The sequence below is a fragment of the Toxotes jaculatrix genome, chromosome 6 (assembly GCF_017976425.1).
Source record: "Toxotes jaculatrix isolate fToxJac2 chromosome 6, fToxJac2.pri, whole genome shotgun sequence".
In the NCBI taxonomy this organism is placed as follows: domain Eukaryota; kingdom Metazoa; phylum Chordata; class Actinopteri; family Toxotidae; genus Toxotes; species Toxotes jaculatrix.
Genome location: NC_054399.1, coordinates 18,917,489 through 18,931,414, shown reverse-complemented (window position 1 = coordinate 18,931,414; position 13,926 = coordinate 18,917,489). Strand labels below are relative to the sequence as shown.

Below are 13,926 nucleotides of genomic sequence, written 5' to 3'. Positions count from 1 at the left end.
GCTCTTGTTGTATTCTGGGCCTTTCTCTGCAATCTCTCTCTGTCTACAACTAATTACTGGGAAACTGGACAGGCCTTTAATCTCCTCAAAAGACCAATATTATACTTGTCTACTTTACTCCAACCCTCTCTCTGTTTTTTGCTCACACTCACACAAACACACATGCTGTTCCTGGAGTATTCCCCCACTCCCTCACAGTTGTGGTTGAACCTCTGCTCACTGATTAACGGCCTCTTTCCCTCTACTGACACTCTTCGTTCCTTAGCTCTTTAGCCGATCGCAACAATGTGGAAGACCATCTATTTCCTCTCGTCTTTCTCCCACACTCACGCTCTCTCCATTCTCACATTTTTCTCTCTTCGTACCTTTTTACTTGCTTGCTCTTTCCTGGGTCCGCTTTTAGATTTAGACTCTATAGCCACTTCTTTTCTGTGCTTTTTGTCTTTAATGTGCAGCGTTATTAATGCGTGTGCACTACACCTGGTAGTACAGAGGATACAGTCACAGCTCCATGCCCCCATTTAGACTTGAGTCGAGTTTCATGTAATTCTCTGAATTAGTGTGAGAGGTACTGCAAGTAAGCGTCTTTGAGCAAGATGTCAGCTCCAGCTACACGGGCTGAAGTTAATTTTCATAATCAACAGTTTATACAGATATTCTTTGTTCAGTATAAACTAGCCTTTCATCTTAAATTATTTCAAACACTCAATGGCAAAATTCATGGTCTGTTTCTGTAATTTGAATCTGGTTGGTTTGGTTATTCAAATTGTCTGAGCTAATAGCTCAACACATACACATACACATACACACACACGTTCAGCATGTGATGTGCTATAGGTAATGAAATACTTGATCAGTGCTATATGGTTACTACAGCATTTATTCTGGCTTTTTTTTCCAGATTTTATGTACACAAAATACTGTTTGTGCAGTTTGAACTTTTATTTGTTTTTCTCCTTAAAATGCTTGAATACAGCAAGATGAGACATTTTTTTTGCATTGTACCTGAATTCAAACTTAGACTCAGAAATAACCAGAGATCTGTCTGATTGTGCGAGACAAAAACCTAGTGAACCATGGATCTGTGTTTTGTTCTCTTATGCTTAGAACTTTAGCATATTAAATGGTGTCACTGTTTTTTAATGACAGGTGGTAAATAATCTTTCTACGGCACCAGTTGTCTGTTTGAGACCATTGTTATTGGTGCAAATCAGCATTTCAGCGACTGCAGTCAGCAGATCCTAATTAGAGGTGACATTGTTCCTTTAGTGGTTATTGTGCTGTTAAATGTTTTATCTCCATTTCCCTTTCTTTCTGTGTGTGTGTGTGTGTGTGTGTGTAATGGAGTGTGTAAATTGGATGAATTGGAGGAATGCGCTGACCTTCACCTGTTCCCAGGTCGAACGATAGCGTCCGAAATCATGTCGTCAGGAGTATGTGGGAAAGAATCCCAAGAGGTGTCCAGCGTGTGTGTGTGTGTGCGCGTGTGCGTGCGTGCACATTATATGGGTGGGGTCGACGTCATATGAACATCAGTAGGTCATCTTAGTCACTTATTGATCATGGTGGTTCCCAGAGCGTGACATTAGTTGAATGTCAGCGGAAGATTAACACAGTGCGTCTATAGAAAAGGTGGACAGCAGCAGCACATTTAATCCTGAACATGTCTGGTGGCACCACCCACATGGCCAGTCCCATGCATTGATATGACTACTATTATGGCATATCATATTTTATGGTTTGGCCCTGCATCATCCTATAAAGGTATGATATTCATGTAGAGATCATGGGAGTGATCGTCCAGATGGTACAGTTTAAAATTTACAGTTTTACAGTTTTGTCTAAATCTGACACATCCATCATACTGATGTTAATTGATGTATATTTTCCCAGATAAATAAATGAATAAAGTAAGTTACTAGAGTGTATTACCAAAAAAAACCTCAGCAAAAACGAATGTCATTGTACATGTGTTTCTCCAGTTTCTTAGAATCCAGTATTGCTCAACAATACTGGATTCTAAGAAATATAAACCTAAAAAACCTATAAAAGAAATCCCTAGGTAAGGTGCAAGTGAAGTGAAGTGATGGATAAGATATGAGAATCCGATGGAGCAATTCAAAAGTGAACAAAGTTGATGATGACTCGAGAATGTGGATAAAATCGGCTTTCAAGCTAGAGCTCTTCTGGTCTTCCTGCTATTTCACATGAATATTAATCACTTTTTCTATCTGGGGATATTTGACTAAAATAGAATAATGTGCTTCAACTCTAAGAGGTGTGGCGGTGGGTACGTAAAGGTGTGTGTATGTGCACAAAATGTGTGTAGGGTAGTGTTTGTCTCCTCCACAATCACTCCCGCACCTCATAAGGCGGGTTTAGGCTGTTCCATATGGATGACACTCATATATGACAGGTCTCGGTGCATCAGAATGTAAATGTAAGCGGCTGTTTGTGTGTACATCAGCAACTCTTCAGAGGCATGGGGAAATCTTTTTTTTTGTGTGTGTGTATGTGTGTGTAGATTTTTTACACATTTATTTTAACGCAAGTGTGTGAATGTCCACATACTTCACAATGTATGATCTCTCTATATGTTCATCCACCATTTAGAGTAGATCTACATAGTGGATTATGTAAATTTTACCTACATTGTTGCTCCTCTCTTTCTCTCTGTAGCGTTTTTCTGGATATATATTCTGGTTTTCATTCCTGGTGAAGGTTGCTGTGCCTGTTGCAGTACAAAAAATAAGTATAATTTTAGCTTTTTTCCCAAGCTCTCGTGATATATATCCATATTCCTAAAACTAATTATAATACATTTAGTGTTTAAAACCTTAAATGACTGCACTCTCTTAAATGTAATTCTTGGTTTTCTGTGTAATGGATAATAATAGTTTTCCCACATGTTTTATTGAAATTCTAACATTTTTACTTATAGTGAGGATGCCATTTTTAACATCTTCACACTGAATATACAAAATGTCTTTTTTCTACAGATTATCCTGTAGTGGATCTAGTTCATTGAAGTGGGAAACATCATCTATCCTGAGGTTCATATAAAGCATGTTTTATTTGCTCACAGAGGAATAACTACTCATTGCCTTTGGCCCCTGGAATAAAAGTTGGCCAAGGTGAATTTTATTATTTTCCTTTTTGTTCTTAAGATAAAAGGAAAGAGTTACTTTTGTTTGGCTTTTGCGTTTCAATTAATCTCTTTGTGCGAAGATGAGCTATGGTTAAAGATTTGACATGAAGGTGCAGGAAAACCTTTACTTGTTGATGTCAGACATCCACTTTATTGTGATCTACAATGGTATTGTGAATTCTACTGCCTGGTGTGTGCACTCTGTGTGGCTACAGATGGAGGGACAGATGAAAAAACAGGGAGGTTGGACAGGAAGAGATGGGATTTATGCTAACATGCTGGTAGGAAGGAAGAGGATTTATTCGTCCCTTTGTGAAGACTGATGTCATTACACTAGACCCTGCCCCGACAGCTTCTTTCCCTCTTGACTTTCGTTTCCGTACCCCTATTCCCTGTTCTCACCCCTCTTTCTATGTACCTTTGTCTCTGGCTCTGACTACTCTGTAATCCCTAGGGACACGCTTTTCATTTATTCTAGGCCTACACCTTCTTCAATTCCAAGTCGCTCATGTCTTTAAGACGCCCTTTTTCTTTTTTCACTCTACTAAGAATCAATACTCTGCACTGGTGAGTGAGTGAACGTGTGGTTGTCTCTACCTTTTCTTCAATATACTGTACATTATCATCCATATACAATTCATTCAGAAACCCCTTTACTTTTTTTCACATTTTATGTTGCAGCCTTATGCTAAAATACTTTAAATTTGTTTTTTCCCTCTTAAACATACATATCTCCAAGCTGATGTGCATTGTCAGCAGTGAGACCTTATATAGATAGGTGTGTGTCTTTCTGAATCATTTCCAATCAGTTAAATTTACTACAGGTGGACCCCAGTCAAAGTTTAGAAACATCTCAAAGATGATCAAGAGACGTGGGAAGCACCTGAGATGAATTTAAAGTGTCTTATCAAAGGGTCCGAATATTTATGTCAATGTGATATTTCAGTTTTTCCTTTTTAATATATTTGCAAGAATTTCATTAATTTCTGTTTTCCCTTTCTCATCATGGTAAATTTAAACTGGTGAGGGAGCAAATGAATTTAAATAATTTTAGCATTTGGCTGCAACATAACAAAATATGAAAATAGTGAAGGGGTCTGAATACTTTCTGGACACACTGTAAATAAATCTAGATATACATAGAGAGCATTGCTCCCCACAGCTGAGATGCTGTCAGTTCCTCTAGCATGCACTTCATTATTATGACTCCCTCTTGTGCCATCAGTTATTACTCTGCCTTTTACCACACACCATAGGACACCCAAGGCTACACACATAAATAACAAGCTAATAAGATGGCTTGCTTTTCTCTTGCTAAGTAGAACAGGACTGTGCAGGATACAGAGTTTAATTCCTGATTGGACTGGTTGGACCAGTTCCTTGTGTAGCTCAAAACCTTCAATCATAAAATAACTCTGCTAAATTCTTTTGGTATGTTAAGTAGTCAGCTTGAGAAGTGTAGGTAGGTGTGGATGGATGGAGACAGGCTAACTGTTTACCCCTTTTTTGGCTTAGTCTTTATGCTAAGCAAAGCTAGCCTGCTGTTGATCTGCAGCCTCATATTTACATGACATGACATGTCGAACATGTCATCTATTTCTAAGCAAGAAAGCAAGTATGCTTCTTTCCTAAAACATCAAACTATTCCTTCAGGTGTTAATTGCAGGTTACTGGTTTCATAAAATTGTGAATGAATTTGGTGCGTAATAACAATCCTGCACATCAACCACGTGCTCCAAAAGTGCAAAACCTCTGTGAATGAAGTAAGTGACAGGTGACAGAATATTTCAGATAGTCGGCCTTTCAAACGAGTATGAATCATGTGCGATTCATTTATTCTGCGTCCATACAGAATCACTGTCCAGTGCTCTATCCTAGCACTGTGCTTACCTACATTTTCAGGTGGTTTGAACCGAGGCTCGGTGAGGTGGTTTAACACTAGGCCTCACATGAAGGAAATGGAACCGTAGCAGTCACAGTTACTCTCACTGCTCGTCAGAAGAAAATTATCTCGACACCACCACCATACACACAGAGTTTTTCACACACATATACACACACACACATACTTTCTTGCCATTTGTCAGCCCCCCTCTCTGTATATTTCATCATGGCGAGGCAAGGCATTGCTAACACGCCAAGCGAGTGCTTTCTCTTGTTCAGTGGCTCTCGCTGTCAACGAGAGGGATTTTTTTGCCTCTCTCCGTGACAGACTCAAGTGCTTCAATTTTCCCCTTGCTTGGAGAAAGTGACTGCACAAAACCTTTGGAGTCCATAGGCTATCGGGAGACTGCTACGCAGAGCTAGAGCCAGCTCTGCAAAGACTGGACTGGACTCCAAAGGTGGATCATGGGCTAGTTAAAATGGAGCAACCTCTGAGCAACTTGAAGAGTGCTACACTGTTCACATGTGACATACCCTATTCACAGCAACATATATCCAGCGTGGCCTCACAAAAAAAGGGGTCTACTTAAGCTGTCAATGCACTAGTCAGCCATTCGACTTAAAAGCAAACTGCACAGATTGCAAACACTGTTGTTCTCCCACAGCAGCATCCACCTGTAAGCTCTGAAGTGTTTTTTATCATATTTATTTTTCAGATTTCAAATCTGTGCCAGGTTCTTCAGTATAATACGCCACTAAGCCCTGACCAACTTTATGTAACTCATTTCATAAGTAAATTTACCAACCTATAACACTGAAATTATGTAACAAATCAAATAGTTGCACTCGCAGATGGCTAAGAAACTTACAGAGCTCTCTCCAGTGATCTCACCTATATCTTAAAGCCCCGATTCACTTTGTCAACCTCAAAGAACAGGCTCCAGCAAAGGCTGTCTAATCAAACGTTTCCTTACAAGTTGCACCTGAACACACCACCAAGACTCCAGTCTGCAACCAGCTGCATCAAAATTTTTGCCTCCTGAAGGTTAATTTAAAATTGGACTGGAAAATTGGTTTGAAGTTGGTGCTTGGGAATTACTCTTGACTTAAGTTAAATTTTAATTGCCTGGTCTTGTTGCTTTTGTTAAGTGGATTATCAAACTTTTGACATATCTCTGTACTGCTTACTGCTGTAATGTTTTTGCACTCCATATCCCAGAGATCACTCGTCAGTTAGTTAGTGTAGATGTTTTTTTTTTTGTTTTTTTTTCAGTTTAGCCATCACTTCCTGTGTTTCAGGATTTTTCAAGTTAAACACCAGCTTACTATCCACTGTTACTGTGTAACTGTGAATCAGGATTTCATCAAATTAATGACCAGCAGAGAGTACATATAGATTGCTGCTTTAACTTTCTTTGAGACTTAATGTTGGATGTTTCCTTTGTCTCCACAGCAAAGAAGACATGTGCGACCACAGACTTTGCCTGCAAGAATGGACAGTGTGTTCCTGCTAGGTGGCGCTGTGATGGAGAACCAGAGTGTGCAGATGGTTCAGATGAGGCTGATGCAATCTGCAGTAAGTAGCTGTCCAGACACACAGACTCACAGAGCCACATAGACAAACTATGTCACAAAGGCAAACGTACAGACAGTGACAGAGGGAAGGTCATGGTCAATACACACAGCTCAAATGTGTTAACAGCTAAACATATGTAGTTCAGTTGTGTGCGTGCATGTGTGCATGCATGTGTTTGCAATGAGATGAAAATCTACAAAAGTCTGTCCTTTTTCTAAAACATCGATACACACCAGCATGACATCATTGTTTTTGTCTTTTTGCGTGTTGTTGTGTGACCTCCACACACCATTTCCTGAGGCAGAAATCACTCCCAAGGTTGCTCAGTCTCAGTGTTTTGCTGCATTCCAGCTGCTGAGTCAAACTTCTCTTTCTTGCACATTGCAAATGTTGCTTTTTGATGTTTTTTTTAAAAGACATCCATACACAGTATGATCGAGGCCACGGAGGATGCAAGAGTGGCCAAGATGTCTGCGTCTTTCGCACTATTTCCACAGAACACGCTCGTAAAAAAATTAGAAATAATTACTCGACCTTGAATCCCTCTCTGTTTCTCACAAAGCAGAGCAAGACACAGCAGAAGATTTACTGTAAATAACATTCATTAAAAGCACTTATGTGGTGTGCACATTTCAATTATGAAAATTAGAGCAAAGCCCATAAACAGACCTTAACTGTTGCACTCTTGTTTATAAGGTTGGCAGCAGGTGAGGTCACTTGCTGCTACAATTTTGAAAAATGGAGCACTGCCTACTGTGATTAGCGGACTGTTTAATCAGCAGCAAGTCAGATGTAACCCAGTATGTACAGGCTGGGAATTGGACTACAAAGTGGCACAATACGTGTGAGGTGAGGCAGGGAAGTTTATACAGTATGCTTGTGTTTGTATGGAAGGAATACAGGATCAGAAACACAAGAGTGGGAAGAAGCAGCTCAAGGAGCATGGGGTCTTAAGGCTTTGAAAAAGTTAAAAAGTCAAAAGTTGTTGTTAAAAGTTGATTAAGAAGTCAATGACTGTAAGAGAAAACACTTGAGAAATAAAATGAACATTAAGTACTGTTTGGGAATCCATATCCAAGCTGCCAGAACTACCCACTGCAGTCCTTTTCTCTTTTTCTGTAACTAGTAACATTCGCTCGTTGGCTTTTTGAAGCAGTCAAAGTCCAAAGACTGAGCTTTTGTGAACCAAAAGACAGTGTGTTTGAGTGTGCGAGTGCTGTAGTTGGTTTGAACAGAGCTTAACTGTAATTGCAATATCACACTGACCAGGCTGGCAGAGTTATGAAGTGCTCTTATTAGGAATCGGCAGAGTTATATGGTGCTTTGTAAACATCATGAACAAGTTGTTCAGCAGCTGAGTTGAAAGTGGTCAGCTACCGGGGCAGGAGGAGAAGAAATAGAATTCTGACATACAAACATTCTCTGGCATTTCACATGGATTCACATTTTAATCTCACACATAACCAGTGTTGCCTCTAAAGATCAGTCTCAGAACACAGCAGAACTACTGGAGTTCAGCCTTCCCATGTCTAATCACAAAACCTTCCATATGGCTATGACTACAGGCCAGCTCCTCTTCTCAGTTTGTATGAAGATGGGTTTCGAAGAGGTGATCAAAGAGCCCTTTGAAGTTGCTCAAAGTCTGATTGGGATAGACCAAGGACGTGTGGATTTGCATGTGTGCACATGCACATGCCTGTAAATGGTTTGAGTGTGTGCACTACCATAAGTGTTTGTATAAAGCCAAAGTCAATGCTTGTATTTAGTATTCATCACAAGATGAATCTGTAAGTCATTTCATCAGATTAGTGGACTTGTGGTTAAGTCTCATTATGTCTAATCAAGGTCAGACGCTGTGAGAGCTTCCCTAACTTTCTCATCCACATTGATCCTCACAGCTGTGTGTGTGTGCATATGTGTGTGTTTGTGTGCATGCAGCAGAATGTGTGTGTCTGCTTTAGCAGGTGTATGCTTTCATCAGAACACAATAAATTAAGAGTATCATTCGAGATGAGAAGTATTAAAAAATATATACTATTCATGTGCAGTTTTAAAGCATGAAACTGATATTTTTTGATGATGAAGTACATTTTCTGGAAATTCCATTGTGGAATTGTTGGATAATCCAGTGAATTAAATTCTAGAAAATTAGGTTTTGAAAAACTGGCCTTTTCAATGCAATATTGGCTCTATGAGATATTAAAGAGCTAGGTAGCTTAGTATAAATGATTAAAAACATCTCAGATGGAGAGTGCTGTGTTATACATCAGCACGATCTCCCATAGATGCAGCACCATTCACTGACTAATGCCTTGCATGAAGTTGCATTTCTTATGTTTCCTCACTCCTCTGTTCAGGTTTTTCCATATGTCTGTATAGCACCATATCACCAAACTCTTGCTATTACCAACTTATCTCTCCTCATTTAATCCAATCAAACCTCCATTTCGATGTTTTCTTTCTTCCAGTTAATATCACATCAGGCTTTATCCTCTTTCCTGAATCTGTATCTGTCCCCTACCATGTCCTCTCTCTACCAGCCTACCATCTTGCATCACATCCCCTTGTCTGTCCTCGTGCTCTGTTCCCTGCAGTATGTCCTCCACTTTCTGATCTGAGTTCAGTTTAAGTAATTCCTTTGATTGCATTGATTTTCCTGGGAGGGAATCGATGGGCTGATCCCTGAGACCTCTGGTCGACTGCTGATTAACTATGGACCTCCGATGACGCTTCTGAAACCACACACACACACTGGCTCCTCAGGAACTGTCTGTAATTACACGTCTGAAAATGAATCTGGGCCTTGAGGGATTGTGGAGAAAATGCTCAATCAGATGAGTGGTGGTTGATGCATGAAAGAGAGTGCGTGTCTGCACACTGTGTTCTGCTGCAATCATAAGTGCAGACATCATCCCTCAGTAGTAGTTACGGGAACAATGTGAATCATATTAAAAGTAACATAGAGTCACTATTACTAAATAAGTAGCTATAACTTTTGAGATGAACAAGTCAACAACAAATATTTCAACAGTACGTGGTTTGCTTTATTTATGACTTTCCATACCTGAAACTTTCTCAAGAAGTTCAGTGAACTTGTTGCTTAAGTGAAAGCACCCTTATAATTAATCATATAAGCATTTCTTATCCCTTTGTTCAAGTATTTAAATTGTTAAGTTGTTAGAACTGCTGTTACAAACTTGTATAGTGCAGGAATTTGTTCACAGTGTTCTAGTTTTTGAATCAGTGCCTTAAAAGCAGTCAAACACATGGCCAGCAAAAGAGATTTAAAGATTTTTATTTTAAGAATTTATTCTTAGAATTTATTTTAAGAATTTAATTTTTTTTTTTTTTAACAGTTTCTAATTTATTTTTGTGTTGCTGAACATCAGTTTCCCTCTCTGATGTTTTATTCTTGAAGCATAAACATCCTGATCCACATGACAATCAATCAGATTAAAGTATACTTTTTGAAACAAACAACATATTCATTAACATTTCTTAAGCACCCTCATTGTTGTCCAGGAAATCTTAACTGATAACTAAATGCCAAAGAATTACACACAATTATCTGTTGAATTTACATAATGTGCTACGCTGTGGGGAACCCATGTTCATAACCAAACATCAAACCTCAGATTTTCTGGGGTCTAGACATTGCAGAGTCAGCGTCCATTTACTCAGAGTAGCATCAGCAAAATCCTGCAGTTTGACAGTCACTGCTGATTAGACCCTCTGAAGCAGTATATATATACTCCATCTTTATGTGTGCACACTCTTTCAGCTCTGCTGCTGCATATCTCCAGGGATTAAAGTGAGCCACCCAAGTGTCTGTGTACTGATAAAGGTTATTGAATTGCATCATCAGACACTCGGCCAACCTCACTCTGCCACATATTGGGCCAACATGTAACACTCTCTTTACAGCCCTTTACAGTGTTTAGGTTTTGTATTATTTGGAGGATATAGAGGATATTTTAGTATGTTCATGTCATAAAACTTGTATCTTGTATTATTACAAGTCTCTTCAGGCTTATTTCATACTCTGAGACATGCTGATAAAGGCTCATTGTGAAACATAATGGGAGGAAAAAAGACAAACAAGTGAGGATTTTGATAACCCTAGAAATCAAGCAACCTCAAAGTAGCATAGTAAGATAAAACAGAGAAACCTACAGTCTTACTATTCTGTTTGGTTCTGCAGCCATCATATAAAAGAAGTTATATTTTTTTTATGTAATTACTGGGGGAAAAAAGGACCATTTGGTTCTTTGATATGAATGCCGGTGTTTATTTCATTGATATTGAAATTGTACTACTGTACTGCAGACAGTTTCAGGGGAGACTCAGTGAATTGAAGTGAAAAAAATGTTGCATTTGTTTTTACATTAGCTATCAATAGGAGATCACGTAGAATAGCATAAATGTGTGTGATTTGGTTAAGAAGATTTTTCCTTCTTTCCCAGAGTCATAAACTAATAAATGCCTTAGGACAGATCTTTTCTCACATATATAGTGTAGTCTGAAGTTATGTCAAACAGTAGTATTAGGCTATCTTGTCTTAACTCTCAATTGCTTAGTGTCTATGGGATCAAATAACATGATCATGATCCCATAGGCATCCAAGTATCCAAGCATCCAAGCAAGTACACTTTCTCCAAGCTTTGTCTGTGCAGAGGCCCACAGTCTCAGACTTTGGAAACCCCTGCTGTAGGGTATTAAAACTGCCCTGATTTCAAACTTAATTCATTCCATCTGATGAAACTCATTCATCTGAAAACACAACCTATCAAAGCAGAGCTTCTCATCACAGCATGAATTCACTCCCGCTTGTACTAGCCATGATTTATAGAGCTCATATCGAATCACTACTGACTTCTTCAGTTTCTTTTTCATATGGTAATTATAGCGCTACTAGGGAGAAAACTTTAGTTAAGATACTGAAAGTGGACAGTGAGACAGCTGGAGGACAACTGCTACTTGCCTTGCAACTGCTTAGCCAAACAGGTATTGAATTATTGAGCCTCCTAAATATTTATGCAGTATACTATAGAGAGGAGCGAAGACTGTGGTGTTTTTCAGCCATGATTGCAGGATGTAGGGGTGGCAGTGTCTGGGGGTCCACCACTTCGGTTCAAACTGAAATACCCTATAGGCTGATTATCGGATGGATTGCTGTGGAGCTCTGTACAGACGTCCCACGTCCCGGCTGTGGAGAATGAAGCCTCCTGACTTTAGTGTTTCCTAGCTTTTCATGTAGTACGACCAGCAGGTCAAATTTCTCACTTTACCAGTGAAGTATCTCTACAGCTATACCTTGTGTTTAGTGCTAAGCATGCTAACTATAAACTGAGATGGCGTTAGAGAGATTATACTTGGTCCAGCATGTTAGTGTTTTTAGAATGCTTATTTCAGCATTTATGTCAAAGCACCACTGTGCTTTAGTCCAGCTTCACAGAGTCATTAAAGCAGCTTTAGTCTCTTAGTCTTGTTGAAGTATGAAACCCAGACTGTTATTGATCTGTGCATTTATTTATTGGCGGTTAGCAGCTCTTTACGATAGGGTGCCATTCAATAAATGTATGTTTATGTGAAGTGACTTAATAATGAATATGTAATTATGAAAAATGAATGAATTCAGTTGCTGAAGAATCTGGATAGTCTTGGCCGTTTTTGCCCAGGATATCAGTCTGGCACCACTGTGATGCCAGCTGCCCTTTGGTGACAAATAAAGTTGAAACTTGAAGTCTAACCTCCCTCTCCCTCCATCCCTGTCTCTGCCCCTGCTGTCATCAGTTCCACCTGCTCCTGTGTACTGATGTGGGTTTTTGTCCTTGTCTCTGTGTGCAGAGACAATAGGTAGGTCGGCATATTATAGCATAAAAGCAGGAGGTTGTGCTAGTTAATTATTTTGGAATATGAACGTGAAGGATCCAGTCAGCTGCTTTGTCGGACGGCTTCAATTTCATGCTTGAGGCAGCGGCAGCGCCAGGCCTAATTTCCCAGGTGGTCTCTCTCTCTTTCTCTCTCTCTGCCTTTCTTCACCTGTGTCTCTTTCCCTTGCTCTTTTAGTCTTGTAGAACTCCAGTAACCCCACCAACAAAAGACACATGAGTAACTTATACACATGTATTCGAACAGATGTTTACAAAAATTTAGAAATAGAAAGAGGCACATGTGTATAAGTGTATGTGAGCAAGGGGTAGTGTATGACTGAGCATTCTGAGGTCACTCAGAATGCTACAGAGTCATGGTAGTCTAATTTGTCTATAGTCTCTTGCTATGTGTTATTTTAATGGAAAGCCTCTTCTGATGGTCAAAATGGTCAAATGACATCTTCTATCTGTGTGCTCAACAGTTTCAGTCCATTTCAGCAGTGACTACAACCAGAGTTTTGAGGGGAAATAAATCAGGTTTTTCATTTGATTGTCATCTGTGGTTGTGAGTTACTGACTCAACCACAGAGAGCCAGTGGAATCAGTGCAACAGGGTTTGTGCGGCCAACATGAAGCTCAACACTATGAGTTACCACTTCTTTGATTTGATTGATTGAACATTACTGTGTCATAACTGCATATACGTTAGATGTTCCCCCACTATATTTTCTTCATGGTGTGAATTATAGTTCAGACTTAAATTACACACTTGCCTCTGAAAGCCATAATAACTTGTCATACATGAATTTGAAATGGAAACCCTGTATTTGCGTACTCAATACGTGCACAGTAATACAAGGATTCATGTACATAATGTGGACCTCACTCGGGTCCAAACACTCTGCTCATTTGTCTCAAAGGGCCAGGGATACAGTAAATATTCAGAGGTATTTACAGTGGCTAAGGCAACAGGTCCTCTTAACAGCAAAACTGATTATATGTTAATGCCTTAAAAAATTCCACCAGTGGTTCAAAAATGACTTACATAAACAGTTTGTGTTAAAGGTTTGGTTAATTTTAGGTATTAACTGCTTTACTCAGTGTGATACATCAGTCCAAACTCAAGGTCCATCTATTAGCTTTTGATACTTTCAGCCATATTGCTATCAGTGGATAGCATTTACTCAGTTGTAATGCAAATGAATTTTGTCTGTGTTGGCTTAAAAGTTAAGCATTAAAGTTCAGAAACCACAAGAAAAAAAATAGTAAGTTGAACCTGAGTGGGGATTGTTGATGTCTATGCTGTGCTTGGTGAAGGTTAGAGGAGGATCATGGTCAGGGACCAATACTGACAGTATAGTCATGTTTTATAAATCCAACTTCAACCCAGTGTCCTTTCCTAAGACTTTCTGTGACAGCATAACAATATCACAATTTCACATCAT

General features: G+C 39.3%; 1 protein-coding gene across 4 annotated transcripts in view; it reads left to right on the top strand.

The window, feature by feature from the left end:
• lrp8 (low density lipoprotein receptor-related protein 8, apolipoprotein e receptor) overlaps positions 1-13,926 on the top strand; it is a 158,895-nt gene that overhangs the window by 71,537 nt on the left and 73,432 nt on the right. For all 4 annotated transcript variants that reach the window (XM_041040106.1, XM_041040105.1, XM_041040104.1 and 1 more), the window contains exon 3: positions 6,486-6,608. In XM_041040106.1, the coding sequence (XP_040896040.1) occupies positions 6,486-6,608 (123 nt within the window). The remainder of the gene's footprint in view (positions 1-6,485; positions 6,609-13,926) is intronic.